General features: G+C 38.1%; 5 protein-coding genes and 1 long non-coding RNA gene across 6 annotated transcripts; 4 read left to right on the forward strand and 2 right to left on the reverse strand.

Moving 5' to 3' along the window:
- LOC104776026 lies at nt 44-776 on the forward strand. The gene is made up of 3 exons (XR_766090.2): nt 44-185; nt 454-514; nt 661-776. It is a non-coding gene; the product is annotated as an uncharacterized LOC104776026 (long non-coding RNA).
- On the forward strand, nt 1,146-2,470 carry LOC104776029 (sm-like protein LSM1A). The gene is made up of 5 exons (XM_010500021.2): nt 1,146-1,422; nt 1,562-1,630; nt 1,723-1,838; nt 1,937-1,999; nt 2,177-2,470. Exons 1-5 carry the CDS (start codon nt 1,362-1,364, stop codon nt 2,252-2,254), a joined length of 387 nt encoding a protein of 128 aa, XP_010498323.1. The 5' UTR covers nt 1,146-1,361; the 3' UTR covers nt 2,255-2,470.
- Nucleotides 2,435-3,802, reverse strand: LOC104776028. The gene is made up of 3 exons (XM_010500020.2): nt 3,561-3,802; nt 3,056-3,177; nt 2,435-2,951 (listed from the first exon to the last, which is right to left on the reverse strand). Exons 1-3 carry the CDS (start codon nt 3,682-3,684, stop codon nt 2,631-2,633), a joined length of 567 nt encoding a protein of 188 aa, XP_010498322.1. The 5' UTR covers nt 3,685-3,802; the 3' UTR covers nt 2,435-2,630.
- LOC104776030 (ubiquinone biosynthesis protein COQ9-B, mitochondrial) lies at nt 3,978-5,694 on the reverse strand. The gene is made up of 6 exons (XM_010500022.2): nt 5,241-5,694; nt 5,041-5,148; nt 4,779-4,940; nt 4,529-4,700; nt 4,366-4,439; nt 3,978-4,260 (listed from the first exon to the last, which is right to left on the reverse strand). The coding sequence occupies exons 1-6, from the start codon at nt 5,556-5,558 to the stop codon at nt 4,150-4,152; spliced, it is 945 nt and encodes a 314-aa protein (XP_010498324.1). The 5' UTR covers nt 5,559-5,694; the 3' UTR covers nt 3,978-4,149.
- LOC104776031 (photosystem I chlorophyll a/b-binding protein 6, chloroplastic) lies at nt 5,947-7,346 on the forward strand. The gene is made up of 4 exons (XM_010500024.2): nt 5,947-6,224; nt 6,414-6,451; nt 6,521-7,038; nt 7,139-7,346. The coding sequence occupies exons 1-4, from the start codon at nt 5,977-5,979 to the stop codon at nt 7,154-7,156; spliced, it is 822 nt and encodes a 273-aa protein (XP_010498326.1). The 5' UTR covers nt 5,947-5,976; the 3' UTR covers nt 7,157-7,346.
- LOC104776032 (probable polygalacturonase) lies at nt 8,112-10,392 on the forward strand. Its single transcript, XM_010500025.2, has 5 exons — nt 8,112-8,582; nt 8,990-9,110; nt 9,189-9,437; nt 9,532-9,685; nt 9,776-10,392. The coding sequence occupies exons 1-5, from the start codon at nt 8,112-8,114 to the stop codon at nt 10,299-10,301; spliced, it is 1,521 nt and encodes a 506-aa protein (XP_010498327.1). The 3' UTR covers nt 10,302-10,392.

Genomic DNA, 13,517 nt, shown 5'->3' on the forward strand with positions numbered 1-13,517 from the left:
GAGCAATGATGAAATCTATATATTGTTTGCTTGTGTGCAGATGCTTAGGACAATACTCAACAAGAAGATACATCCACAACGTTCAAATTCCATTGCAAAAAAGTACTTGGAGAATAATCATAAGATTATAGATGAAGCTCGTTCAAGTGTTGAGGCCAACAAATGGGTCAAGACTGACTCTGAATGTGAGATTTTCTAAATACATAACTTTGGTTATTCAGGTCAAAAAAAAAAAAAAAAATTCATCATAATAACATGTGATGTAATTAACCAAGTGTATATATAATGGCTGACTTTATTGCAGTATTTACTTAGGCCAAAAGCATATAATAAACATCAGAAGGACAGATTAGAGTGTAAGAATTTAAAAAATAGATGAATAAATTATTAGAAAGATGTAAAATAAGAATCATGAGATAGGGAAGCTTAATTCAATTTCTTTGATGATTACAGATATTGTCTTGGAGATGTAGATATCAACCAATAAGCTAAATGGACCTGATTGATAGTCATGGTAATAATTAATAGAATGTAATTATATAGAACCAGTTTTTGTTTTTTTTTCTTACTAACAGTTGAATTGTCTTCACTAAAATATAAATATAAAAAAGTAATTTACTGATTTAAGACACTTAATAATCAAAATCTCGTATGTTGCAGGTATCAGATGAGTAATGGTGGTGTGTATGTTCAAAGTGTTCAAGAATATGATGAAGAATAACATGGAGATGGGTCATGAAAATATCTCTCTGATAATCATCGTTTACAGTTGTATATTTTACTTGTCAAATTCCAATTTTACCTTCTTCTTTTTTTTTTTGTTACTCATTTCATTATATGGATTTGTTTTTTTTCTTTTCTTTTTTCAGATTTTTATGTTGTGAAGAAATCTGTTTGCTCATATGTACTGCTGTAACTATAAATATATTCATCTTATCAAACAAAAAAAAATCAGTTTTACTTGTATTCATATTTCATACTATCTACTAATAAGTGAATTTTGATGACTGTGATTTGGAGTCCATTAAAATGATGTAAAGGAACTCAAATGTAAAATAAAATAAAACGGGGTTGATGTTGTAATATTTACAAAGTTTGAGGGGTTTAAAGTAGTTTTTTTTTTCGGGTCGGATCTCGTCTGAGCAAACTTGACAGAAACAGAGGAGTCGTCAAACATAACGAAAACGATCCGATAGATCTCAAAGTCTCTCTCTTTCTCAGTGCAAATTAGGGTTCTTTAGATTCTCCTCCGTTCGCACGGTCAATTTCATCGAGGAGAAGAAAAAGGGGGAGAGTTGGGAAATTGGGAAACTGAGAGAAGTCAAAAAGGCAAATGCGAGTTGTAGAGTTGTAGAGTTCCAATGTCTTGGGCTGCTCCTGATGATATCTTCTTCTCCACTTCTCTTGCTGCTTACTTAGATAGTAATCTCTCTTTCTCTCTCCTCTCTCTCTCTCTATCAAATCTGTAGAAAAAAGGATAAACCTTTACCAAATGAAATGGTTGATAAAGATGTTAGCTTTGTCTTCTACTGATTCAACAGTCTCTTTTATGTCTTTGCAGAGAAGCTTCTTGTGTTGCTTCGTGATGGTAGGAAACTGATGGGTCTACTTCGGTCCTTTGATCAATTTGGTACCTTTCTTTCTCTCTTTTGCAAATGAAAGTCCAAAATCTCTGAAGCGATTTGATCTCTCGAAGTGTTTTTGTTTTCATTTTGATTGAAGCAAATGCTGTGTTAGAAGAAGCTTATGAAAGAGTCATCGTGGGTAATCTCTACTGTGATATTCCCTTGGGTCTTTACATTATCCGTGGAGAAAATGTCGTCTTGATTGGTGAACTGGTAATAGCTTTTTACCATATACAAACCAATTCCTTTTTTGCATTCTGAAATGAAAGAAAGATTTTGACAATGGAATCGGGTCTTTTTTGTGATCTTAGGACGTTGAAAAAGAAGAGCTTCCTGCTCAAATGGTTCAGGTTTCAGAAGCAGAAATCAAAAGGGTTAGTAGTGCAATAGCTCTTTACTTCTCTGATTCCCTTGTTGATTGCTTTAGCTTTTGAAGTTTGTTTGATTTGGGAAGCTTCTTGCAAGAATGAATCCTCAGCTGTGTTGCTTGTGTTTGTTGTTTTTGGATTCACTGACCCCTCCTCGATTACACTCTTCTTCTGTATAATCAGGCTCAGAAAGCAGAGAAGGAAGAAATGCTTCTAAAGGGCACGATGCGGAAAAGAATGGAGTTTCTTGATCTCGATTAGGGCATTTTACATGTGTTGCAGCATTGTAGAAACTAGAAAAACTGAAGATGGGGAATACAGAAGATCCTTAAATTATATAAGTCAAATGTTAGTTGCTATGTGTGTGTGGATGACATTTGGTTGAATCCTCAGAACATAGTCTCCACAGATAATGTGTATGGAATGAAATTGTTGCAGAAATTGATCTTGTTCTTTTTACTGACCATTATTTGATCATATCACAGTTCAGAAAAACCAAAGGTACAGAGATCAAAAGTGAACTCAAAGTACAACTTCAACCTTTGTATGGTTCTTAAATATGAAAGGAATTGAAAGTAACAAAACAACATAGTAAAACAAACCACTGAGCCATTAAAAGGCATCTCTCTAAGACCTCTCACTCTGGGTAAGATAGCATTGTGATAAGTGACTCGTGTTGAGGAAACTGCGACACGAGGTCAGACCGTTTCGCGAGCTCAAAGTCTTCGAACTGGAAACCCGGAGCGCATGTGCAGCCAACAAGAGAGAAATGGTTCTCAGAGTCTCTAGGCTCGGCCTTAACCAGAGTCCCATCATGAGAAAAACGAACATCCTTTGTAGGAAACGAACCAAACCAGACATTTGGAGGGACCGTGTACTGAGGCTTCTGATCACCTTCTATCAAGTCAGGGCCAAGACATGTGAATTTCAACTTCCCATCATCGTGGAGTTCCACCACCTGATCAAGACATGAAGAAGAAGCCATATTGAAAGAACATAAATTATATTCGTCTTCACATTCTATGGTTTTGTTCATTGCTAATGGCAAGAGATTCAACTTACAGTAAGGGGTTCACCCAAATAGAAGTGCCAGGTTTCAGCCATTGGTATGCGATGAAGATGAGATACGCTCCCAGATGGAAGCATGAAGTAGATACATGTGCTCACAGCTCTGTCAACCTTAACTGCAGAGATTCATAAAAGACAAAAAAAAAAGGATCAAACTTGTGAGACGATCTGCAGACAAAGAATTAAGCATGGTTGAATATAGAATCCAAGCAAATTCACAAACCAAACATACTATCATCTATCAGAATAAGAGGAACAGTAAGAATTTTATGGGAGCCATGAGTAATGGATTGAAGCCGCTAAAATTGATCATCTTCAACAAATCCAATAATAGTGAGATAACACAACAAATTCTATGTCAGATGAGATTTCGGAGGATCTTACCGCTGAAATCTCAAAAATGCAAAATCGGAAACTAATGACTACATACTATATCAATAAGATCCCAAATCAATGGAAGCGATTGATGCAAATAAACGAGAAAGAGAGAGAGAGTTACAGGTTGGAGGGAGCTGAGAGGTGGAGAGGAGAATAGAAGTATCTCTTAAAGTTTCAGAGAAAAAGCCTCCTTCTGGGTGAGACAAGAGGTTGAGCTTTCCGACGATTTCTGAAGACTTCACCATCTCTGAGGATACCCACTCACTCACTAACCGATCTCTCTCAAAGTCTCAAGCTTTGTCCACCAAACTCCAAATCAGTTCTAACTTGGTTTGGGCTGCGGTATGTTAATTTCTCATTTTTGTTATATATATAACTGCCATCCAAAATTGACTTTTCTCTACTAACAGGACCACAGCTTTCATTTATCTCTACAATATAAACACCCTACCAAATTGATAACTTCGTTAACAACTTACTTTTCTGTTCACTTACACAACAACCATACACAGCACACGTTTCATCCGCAATTACAAAATCAAGATTCCAAACTCAATGGTTTATTCAAACGTAGAAGATAATATCTATAGTTCATATCCCTTTTACTTCAAGTCATACATGTTCATATCATTATTATAGCATATCCCAACTTAAAATATTGGAGAGTTCTAAACAAAATGAAGCTGAATCATGTCTAAACGTGTGATCTTTCAAAACGTCGAGCCACCACTTCTTCTGGACATCGTCTGCATAACTCCATTCATTAGTCCTTGAACTGATTTCCCAACTCCAGCTCCTATGTCTTGTGCAAAATACTTGGCCTGCCACAAAATGTGATATTGAGCATGAGAAGTTTTCATTTCAATTCCAATGTTGTAGGTTAGTAGCAACAAGTATGAAGCATATTGAAAATGGTTTTACTTTACCTCTTGTATGCTCTTCTTCAGATCAAAAGCATCTTTGACTCTGTCATCCAAGAATGCCCATGTATCGCGATGTTCTGCTCAAAACAAAACGATATCAAACTTTGAATAATTTCCTTTGATGGCGTAGTAGCAATGCATCCAAGGGAGGAGGACTAAAACCAACCTAAAGAGTCATCCGTGAGCATGTAAATCTCAGTGGTTGAGTAAACACCTCCAAGAATAGTGCGCTTGACATACCAATCTAAATCTGAGGCTCCATCCCCAACAGCATGCCATACCTCATCAACTAACATTGCCCGTTGCTTAAAACTCGTTGCAACATTCAGAGGATGCGCCTATTTCACCAAAAGGATAGATATCAGGAGGAGCTTGTGTTTATCATGAAACAGAGAGAATTCGAAAAAGAAACTTACTTGGATGCTTAGAGCTTGGGGCCATTTCGACATGTAAGGGAGTTGCATTTCTAGGCGAATTCTAATGAGCTTGGCAATGCGTGCACTTGGAATCAGGTTTTGCAAATCCAATCCAGAATCTATTTTATCCATAAGCAGCTGAAGGCATTCATCCATGAAGAACTGAAACACAAACATGAAACTCAACAATACAACCACCAAAACCCAATCTTTTAAGCTCAAAAATCTACAAAAGTTTTAGTAATTCAAAAGACCGCATTACCTCAACAAGTGCAGCTTCTTTCCTGGAGAAAGAGCCAACAATGGAAGGAGACACACCAACATCCCTTGAACCAGCCATCATCGCTTCCTCAGTCCAACCTAATCTCGGCTACACAAAACTCCCAAAAAATACGGAAACTTATTAATCTCCCCAAAAAAATTGAAACTTTTTGAGGCAAATCTATGAAAATTTATACCCACCACATGACGGAGAGACGCAGAGAGAACACGAGCCTGCTCTTCCTGAAACTCAGCTCTCGGCTTCCTGCTCTCATCTCGACGTGGTCCTTCCCCTGTACTCGTTGAAGAAGAAGACGCCGTGTGACCCGATTGATTAGGGTTAACAGACTGATTACCACCCATCGGCGATTCAGCATTACCACCCACCGACGAAGTGCAGAGACCGGAAGTGTAATAGGAAGGGATGATCGTGGACCTGAGCTTGGGAAATCGGAGGAGGCGGGTGGCTGTAAAAGCACCACCACCGCCGAGAAGACGCTTCGCCGCCGTACGGTACATCGTTCGCCGGAGTTTGAGGGATTTTGAGTATTGTGTGACACGTAGATGAGATCGTTGCCACGAGAAAATTAAAAAGGCCCTTCCTTTGATGATTGCTCCTTAACCGACCCCTGCTTTGCCCAAGTGAACTGATTTGATGAACAAATCAATTTGGGCGTTTTCTTAATTTGTAATTTATTTATTTTGCCTCCTATTTATGATTATTTGCTTATATGATAACAAACTTATTAATTTGTCTAAAACATACATAATTTATAACGTTGTTCATGAACCACATCGAACCGTACACGTGTCGCGTAACACTGGCTTCACAAAATTCTTCTGGATAACAAAGCCCCATAACATACGAAGTTCATATACAATCACATAAACACAAGAAAAAAAAAAATGTTTATTATCATCTCCGCACGAATCAAATATGGCTCTTGCCATTGCTTCTGCTCTCACTTCCACTCTGACATTATCCACGACGAGCAGAGTCGAGATCCCGACCGAGAGAAGACGGCAAGTACCGTGGTGTGCAACACTGGCCAGTGGAAGAATAAATAGCGACCGTGTGGTGGTGGTTCGTGCTGGCAAAGAAGTTTCTAGTGTCTGTGAACCACTTCCTCCAGACCGTCCTTTGTGGTTCCCTGGTAGCTCTCCACCTGAATGGCTCGATGGCAGGTTCGTTACATAACCACTCATTCTTTTTTTTTTTTTTTGATAAGAACATAACCACTCATTCTTTATAATTGATATTATTTTTTTTGTCCATTAAACTTTCGTTACATTATCACTCATTCTTTATTGATACTATTTTTGTTTATTGAACTTTCAAGACTGACTTTAAAAAAAAAAACCTCGTTCTTGCAGCCTACCTGGTGATTTCGGTTTCGATCCTCTCGGTTTAGGTACGGAAATTAAAAAAGAAAAGCCGGTATAAACCGAGTTTTAGACTAACTAGTGTTTGTTTTTCATAGGGTCTGACCCGGACACCCTCAAATGGTTTGCACAAGCTGAGCTCATTCATAGCCGGTGGGCAATGCTGGCAGTGACCGGTATCCTAATACCGGAATGTCTCGAGCGGTTAGGTTTCATCGAGAATTTCTCATGGTACGACGCAGGGTCACGTGAGTACTTTGCGGATTCCACTACGTTGTTCGTGGCTCAATTGGTATTAATGGGATGGGCAGAAGGTAGAAGATGGGCCGATTTGATTAAACCGGGGTCCGTCGACATAGAACCTAAGTACCCACACAAAGTGAATCCTAAACCGGATATTGGTTACCCGGGAGGTTTATGGTTCGATTTTATGATGTGGGGGAGAGGTTCTCCTGAACCGATTATGGTTTTAAGGACTAAAGAGATTAAAAACGGACGGCTGGCTATGCTTGCTTTCGTTGGATTCTGTTTCCAAGCTACCTACACTACTAGTCAAGATCCAATTGAGAATCTCATGGCTCATCTTGCTGATCCTGGTCACTGCAACGTCTTCTCGGTAAGCTGTAACATATCATGATGATCATTATCAACTTATCATGATGATAATAATGTGTGTATTGATGAGCCTTCATGGGTACGTACTACTTATTTTGCAGGCATTTACATCACATTGATCAGGATTAGCTCTTCCCATAAATATATATATTTTATTCTTATATATAAATATCAGCAATTATGGTTTATGGATATCGTTGTGTCGAACTTTTGTATATAGTTTCACTCGCCATTTGTTACAACTTCTGCTTAATTAATTAAGTTGTAAAATGTAGAAGAAACAAGACAAAAAAAAGATGAGCTTTATTACTTAAAAATCCTTAATTACAGAAGACCCACTTGGATGAGATTTCTTACATAAACTTGAAAAAATAAATCCAAAAACATAAATAGATGAGAGAAAGTTATGGAATATGCATGCATGTGATTCCAAGGATTCATGAATTATATATACGCATATCAGCAGCATATTTGTAAATGAAGTTTAATTATTCTAAAATACAAAAAAAAAAACTATACCTTGAGAGAGTTTGTTTATGTGATATTTATATTTATTTGTAACATGAGACATATATAAAAAAAATATTTCAATTGTGCTAAATAGTGTTATTTTTTTGAAAATTTGTGAAATGAGTACTATTTTTGTCTATGATTTAGTGCTAGTTTAGAATATTTTCTATTAATTATTAGTTTAATCAGTAGAATTGGCCGTGCCACACGCGTACACACACATAAAGTCCCCGCGGCACAGATAAAAAGGATCTTGAAGCTGTTAAAATTGAGGCGAAGGTTCTGGTGTGTGGCCGTGTTGGGGTGGGGGTGCACGGAAAGAATCAAAACATACCAGACTAAACCGGAACGCTAGATATACCGGTTTGGTTCAATATAGTTTCGCCGATTTCTCTCGCACACCAAACTCCTTGTGTCTCTCACCAGCTTCTGACACAGACTTGGCACCTCTCAGTGACGGATCTTTGCGTCTAATTCACTATTTCTCGCGGCTAGATCTGAGGAAACCCAACAACAAGAACCAGAACCCCCTCCTCATGTTTCTAATTCCCAGTAAATCGAATCATGGTAGAGAGTTTGCTTCCGACTCGGTTCCAATTCCATCTCCAGAGACTTGAACCGAAGCGTCGTCTTACTTCTTTACTTGCTTCTCACAAAACGACACTCTTCACATTTCTCTGGATCGCCGCCTTTGGTTCCGTCTTCCTATGGCAACGAACGTCTTACGTCGCCGGCTCTGGAGCTGGTCCCGTCGGAGGAAAGTTAACCATTTTCGGTAAGATCAAACCGGTTCGGCCGCTGCCTCGACTGAGACCTGTGGTGTTCGATTTGAAAGATTTCGGAGGTGTTGGAGATGGGTTTACTCTTAACACTGAGGCGTTTGAGAGAGCGGTGGTTTCAATCTCGAAGCTTGGGAGAAATAGCGGTGGTGGTCAGCTGAATGTGCCTCCTGGACGGTGGCTCACGGCTCCGTTTAATCTCACTAGCCATATGACTCTTTTTCTTGCTGAGGATTCCGAGATTCTTGGTGTTGAGGTTAGTGGAATGATTTGATTCCTCTATGTCTCGATACAGCGGCATAAACACAAAAGGTTTATCCTTTTGGTCCATTGATTTTGATGATTGAGATGCTTTAAGCCCTGTTTAGCTCAAAATTGTAGAACTTTTAGCCACCACTAAGCTTAGAACTTGAGATTTCTAGGTTACATGTAACTTTACTTTAGCTAAGTTACAGTAGATTGACTGTGTTTGCTTGGTTCTGTTGATTAGAGGTACATAACTTAAGAGATCTTATGTGTTTGAGGATAACAAATGCTAGATTTGGTATGCAAATGAGAGTATAGGTTTACAAAGCAGAGGTTTCTTTCTCAATGAGAATATGAGACTTTACGTGATTGCTGTGTGAATCTTATTTACCAAGTTGTGTCACGTTAAATTATCAGGATGAGAAGTATTGGCCTTTAATGCCACCATTGCCTTCCTATGGTTATGGTAGAGAGCGTCCGGGACCTCGTTATGGGAGCTTAATCCATGGTCAAAACCTCAAAGACATTGTGATAACCGGTTTGTGATTTCCTCCTTCGAGTTCATGTTGGTGAAATTATCAGAAATGAGTTAGTGATTAATGGATATAACAAACAGGTCACAACGGAACAATAAATGGACAAGGACAGTCGTGGTGGAAGAAGCATCAGAGAAGACTTCTCAACAATACGAGGGGACCTTTAGTTCAAATCATGTGGTCCAGTGACATTGTTATCACCGACATAACAATGCGTGACTCACCCTTCTGGACTCTTCATCCATATGACTGCAAAAACGTTACAATAAGGAATGTCACCATCTTAGCTCCTGTAACCGGAGCACCAAATACTGATGGAATTGATCCGGGTATTGTTCTCTTACCGCCTACTATCTTTCTCCGGTTATCCTGCGTTTGATAGATTTGTAACTTCTTTTGCACCGTGTATCTTTCTGTAAACAGATTCGTGTGAGGATATGGTAATTGAGGACTGCTACATTAGCACCGGGGATGATGCCATCGCGATAAAGAGTGGATGGGATCAGTTTGGCATTGCATATGGACGACCTTCAACAAATATTCTTATCCGTAATCTCATTGTTCGCTCTGTTATAAGGTAAAGAGTTTTCTCATTTTTCATGTTACACTGCAGAAGTTCAATCTCGTAAAACAAAATAAGCAAAAAGGTTTCTATATATTTTGACAGTGCTGGTGTATCAATCGGAAGCGAAATGTCCGGTGGAATATCTAACGTGACGATCGAGAATCTTCTGATCTGGAACTCGAGACGCGGAATCAGAATCAAAACGGCTCCAGGACGAGGCGGTTACATCAAGAACATAACCTACAAAAACCTAACACTAGATAACGTTCGGGTTGGTATCGTGATCAAAACGGATTACAACGAACATGCAGATGATAATTACAATCGGGAAGCGTATCCGACGCTTTCAGGATTCAGTTTCACGGGAATACACGGACAAGGAGTGCGAGTGCCGGTCCGGATTCATGGGAGCGAGCAGATTCCGGTAAGGAATGTGACGTTTCGGGATATGTCCGTTGGGTTAACGTACAAGAAGAAGCATATATTTCAATGTTCGTTCGTGAAAGGACGAGTCTATGGTTCTATATCCCCACGACCTTGCGAGAATTTTGATTTGTACGACGAGGAAGGTCGTCTTGTTAAGCCTGCTGCTGAGTCTAATGTGACGGACATTGACTACGACATTTGAATGTTTTTTTCAATTCACTGTCATCTGAGGATCATTTGTGTGTACATAAACGTAAATTTTGGGACACAAAATGAATGTTTTTTTTTTTTTTTGACAGTTTCTCATTCTGATTAATAATTTGTAGTTTTAGTTAAAAATCATATAGAAATATCTAAACTGAAGGAGTAATCTAATAAAAGAATACGAAATTGTAATGAATGGATGAATATAAGACTCAAAACTCATAAATGTTGAGGCTTACAGTTGCGCGGTAGAATGCTTAGAAAAATCAGAATGTCCATGTTGATGTTTATATATGCGATTACCGGAAGCACATGTTGCCGTTTTCGACTCCATGACTATGCTCGCATATCTACGCACGAGTCCATGACACAGGCATGGTATCAGCATATTCGATGAAACGGGCTCATGATCCTCCCTTACAAGAGCGGACTCATCACACCTTAGACTCGGAGACTAGTCCATACCGCTCTTAACTAGGTTTTGATCGCCAAACTCGGACCCAAAACCAATAGCGCGAATTGTGTTTTAGTAGACCGAACCGAACTCAAACTTTGACCCAGCCAACAAATAATATAAATTTCCTGAAATATCTAATATATTTACTATAAAATATAAATTTAATGTCACGAGAAGCATGTTCCACTAATAAAGTGAATTAACACAGTTTCAAACATTTATTTGTAAATTATGCAGAACACCGACGACTCCAATAATGGTCGCGACCCATGTGGCGCTTCATCAACTGTATTCTTTCTGACTCTATTATAAAATATCATGATATTTATAGTACTTTTTCCGTTTCAAAATATAAGATGTTTTAGAGTAGTTTTTTGTTTCATAATATAGAGTGTTTTCAAGTTTCTATGCAACTTTTAGATTAGTTTAGTATTTTATATTATGCAGTATTGTTTCTGATTGGTTGAATTTATTAAAAGTAAAAGCTTCTTAATATGCGTGCTTTAGTTAAAACATCTTATATTTTGAAACTGAAGGAGTATTTGATAAGTCTAACAAACGCATGCGTAACCTTTTTACAAGTAAAATATAAAGAAATGCAGAACAATTGTTTGATCATTTCTAGAAATTTCATGTGCATATTATAATTTTTCAAAACTTGTATTTGTATCATTGCTAGTTACACAAACACAAGTATTTGGTAAAGAAATTAAAACTATACGACGTGGCTACTTATGAATCTATACTTTGCAAATTCAACCACGTAAGTTTCGAAAGCATTACCTACTCTATAAAAAAATAAAACGCTAAACGAAAAGATAGGCAAGCACTTGTACAAAAAAGTATATTAGATGTTACATTTTTATAATTCTGGTTTATCGTTTAACAAGAATAGAAAATAAATTAAGAGCCGTAAAAATAAAGGCAAACTCAAATTGTGCATGAATAGCTAGAGAATACAAATACAAATATATATATTTGGACACGTTACTCAACTTGCATCGCGGATCTGTATTCCTTCCCCCAACCACAACCACTACACGCATTTCCCACGAGTTTAACGATCTTTTCCGTTTAATCTAATCCTATCTACTTGCGCAGGTTCCATAAGCCCACACATTTCATATCTTATACTAGTATGTTCTAACTTCTACCTAAGTCCTAAACAATAATAAACTCAAACCTAGTTGAGTTTTTTTTAATTATTAGTGAAGAAATATATTGAATATTAATTAATATCTAATCTTCTTCTAATTAATAAAGTTTGTATCGATTATGTAAAAGAAAGACTCGTTGTTGTATTGGACGACTTTTTCTTACTCTTAATATATAGACATTATAATTATACCATATTCTATGCAATAGTCTGTGGCGTAGTCTGCAAACTTCATCCAATGGTCCGAATTGTGTCGAGTTCATATTACATTATAATATTTTGGACGTAATTTGTTTACTGATTAATGTAGTACGAAGGAAATTGTGTTGAACAATCCAAGTTTAAATATTATAACTGTGTTAAGACCTTCTCAGCTAACTTTGGTAGTATGATGAGAAGATGATCAATAATTAGAGAGACACACAATATCAATAAACATACAATTATATATCAATGAAGGAAGGGGCAGCACACACCAATGATGATATCTCAATAAAAAAAAAAAATTTGTTCTATACAAAGAGATAGGAGCTCTCTAGAGCACCATTTTAGCCAATTTATGTGAAAGAAATGACATGGTAGTGGTACTAATTCCCAACAGAACCTGAAGGATTTGTATTTGTAGTTTTAGTATAGAGAATCTTCACGCGTAGAAAACCGAACCAACCATAGTTGGACACGTGCTGTACAAAATAGATGCAGACAACGTGCACTTGCCTTCTTGTAGTTTCCTCCTTTTTTTTTTTTTGGTAAAACAGAAGGAGAAGGTGTTAGACTCCTAATTTTATTAATGAATCAAAACTTAAATATAAACATGTCTCGAAATTGCATGTCTAACAGAATCCTGCAACACAATTGCCGCAACACTCGAAGGACTAGAATCAAACAAATGCAAACCAAGCTATAAAAAGAATGTAGAGTTCGCTAATCCGTCAGCAAGATACGGACCACCCAGTCCCTAGAAATAAAGTCATGGCACAAGCGTACCAGAAACGACAGCGGATGAGCCTCGCTAATCCTTGTCCGGAGAAAGCCCACCACAATCTCTGAATTCACCTCTAACTCAAGCCGTTTCACCCGGTTCTCCCAAGCAATAACCAGACCATAGTAAACTCCCCAAAGTTCAGCCATCGGAGCTGAGTAAATACCGATGTGTAAAGAAAAACCAGTTGCCACTCCCCCATCGCATTACGCAATACACCCCCTGCAGCGGCCAATCCCGGGTTTCCCTTCGATGCCCCATCCGTATTCACCTTCCACCATCCGACTGGCGGATAGGACCAACTTATCAAACGTTCCTCCCTCAAAGGTCCCTCAATCGCTAAGTCTTATAAAAACCTCACACGGTCCCGGCATTTACCTTGAACTCCAAACACATTCCCACACCTCCATTTCCAACCCCACCAAATAGCAAGACTAAACAAGGTTGAACAAGCCATTACCCCTGAACTTGATTCCATAGACAGATTAGTATAAAGCCATTCCAATAAGGTTAATGAGAAAAACCTATTCAGTTTCTTTGCTGGCACTAAACACCTCCAGACTCCAGACATTGAAGGACAGTCACGTAGAATATGCAAGATAGTCTCTTCCCCCCCCCC

The sequence above is a fragment of the Camelina sativa genome, chromosome 3, assembly GCF_000633955.1.
Source record: "Camelina sativa cultivar DH55 chromosome 3, Cs, whole genome shotgun sequence".
Taxonomy (NCBI): domain Eukaryota; kingdom Viridiplantae; phylum Streptophyta; class Magnoliopsida; order Brassicales; family Brassicaceae; genus Camelina; species Camelina sativa.

What these genes read in the sequence shown, in the direction of transcription:
- LOC104776030 (XM_010500022.2), bottom strand. Translation starts at nt 5,558, where the DNA reads ATGTACCGTACGGCGGCGAAGCGTCTTCTCGGCGGTGGTGGTGCTTTT. An exon ending in AAGAAGCTGCACTTGTTGAG is followed by an intron (nt 4,941 to 5,040) that starts GTAATGCGGTCT and finishes TTTGTGTTTCAG; the next exon opens with TTCTTCATGGATGAATGCCT. An exon ending in CCCAAGCTCTAAGCATCCAA is followed by an intron (nt 4,701 to 4,778) that starts GTAAGTTTCTTT and finishes TTGGTGAAATAG; the next exon opens with GCGCATCCTCTGAATGTTGC.
- LOC104776028 (XM_010500020.2), bottom strand. Translation starts at nt 3,684, where the DNA reads ATGGTGAAGTCTTCAGAAATCGTCGGAAAGCTCAACCTCTTGTCTCAC. An exon ending in CTCTCAGCTCCCTCCAACCT is followed by an intron (nt 3,178 to 3,560) that starts GTAACTCTCTCT and finishes GAATCTCTGCAG; the next exon opens with TTAAGGTTGACAGAGCTGTG. An exon ending in ATTTGGGTGAACCCCTTACT is followed by an intron (nt 2,952 to 3,055) that starts GTAAGTTGAATC and finishes TGTCTTGATCAG; the next exon opens with GTGGTGGAACTCCACGATGA.
- LOC104776029 (XM_010500021.2), top strand. Translation starts at nt 1,362, where the DNA reads ATGTCTTGGGCTGCTCCTGATGATATCTTCTTCTCCACTTCTCTTGCT. An exon ending in TCTTGCTGCTTACTTAGATA is followed by an intron (nt 1,423 to 1,561) that starts GTAATCTCTCTT and finishes ATGTCTTTGCAG; the next exon opens with AGAAGCTTCTTGTGTTGCTT. An exon ending in TCGTCTTGATTGGTGAACTG is followed by an intron (nt 1,839 to 1,936) that starts GTAATAGCTTTT and finishes TTGTGATCTTAG; the next exon opens with GACGTTGAAAAAGAAGAGCT.
- LOC104776031 (XM_010500024.2), top strand. Translation starts at nt 5,977, where the DNA reads ATGGCTCTTGCCATTGCTTCTGCTCTCACTTCCACTCTGACATTATCC. An exon ending in CCTGAATGGCTCGATGGCAG is followed by an intron (nt 6,225 to 6,413) that starts GTTCGTTACATA and finishes TCGTTCTTGCAG; the next exon opens with CCTACCTGGTGATTTCGGTT. An exon ending in TTTCGATCCTCTCGGTTTAG is followed by an intron (nt 6,452 to 6,520) that starts GTACGGAAATTA and finishes TGTTTTTCATAG; the next exon opens with GGTCTGACCCGGACACCCTC.
- LOC104776032 (XM_010500025.2), top strand. Translation starts at nt 8,112, where the DNA reads ATGGTAGAGAGTTTGCTTCCGACTCGGTTCCAATTCCATCTCCAGAGA. An exon ending in CCGAGATTCTTGGTGTTGAG is followed by an intron (nt 8,583 to 8,989) that starts GTTAGTGGAATG and finishes TTAAATTATCAG; the next exon opens with GATGAGAAGTATTGGCCTTT. An exon ending in ATTGTTCGCTCTGTTATAAG is followed by an intron (nt 9,686 to 9,775) that starts GTAAAGAGTTTT and finishes ATATTTTGACAG; the next exon opens with TGCTGGTGTATCAATCGGAA.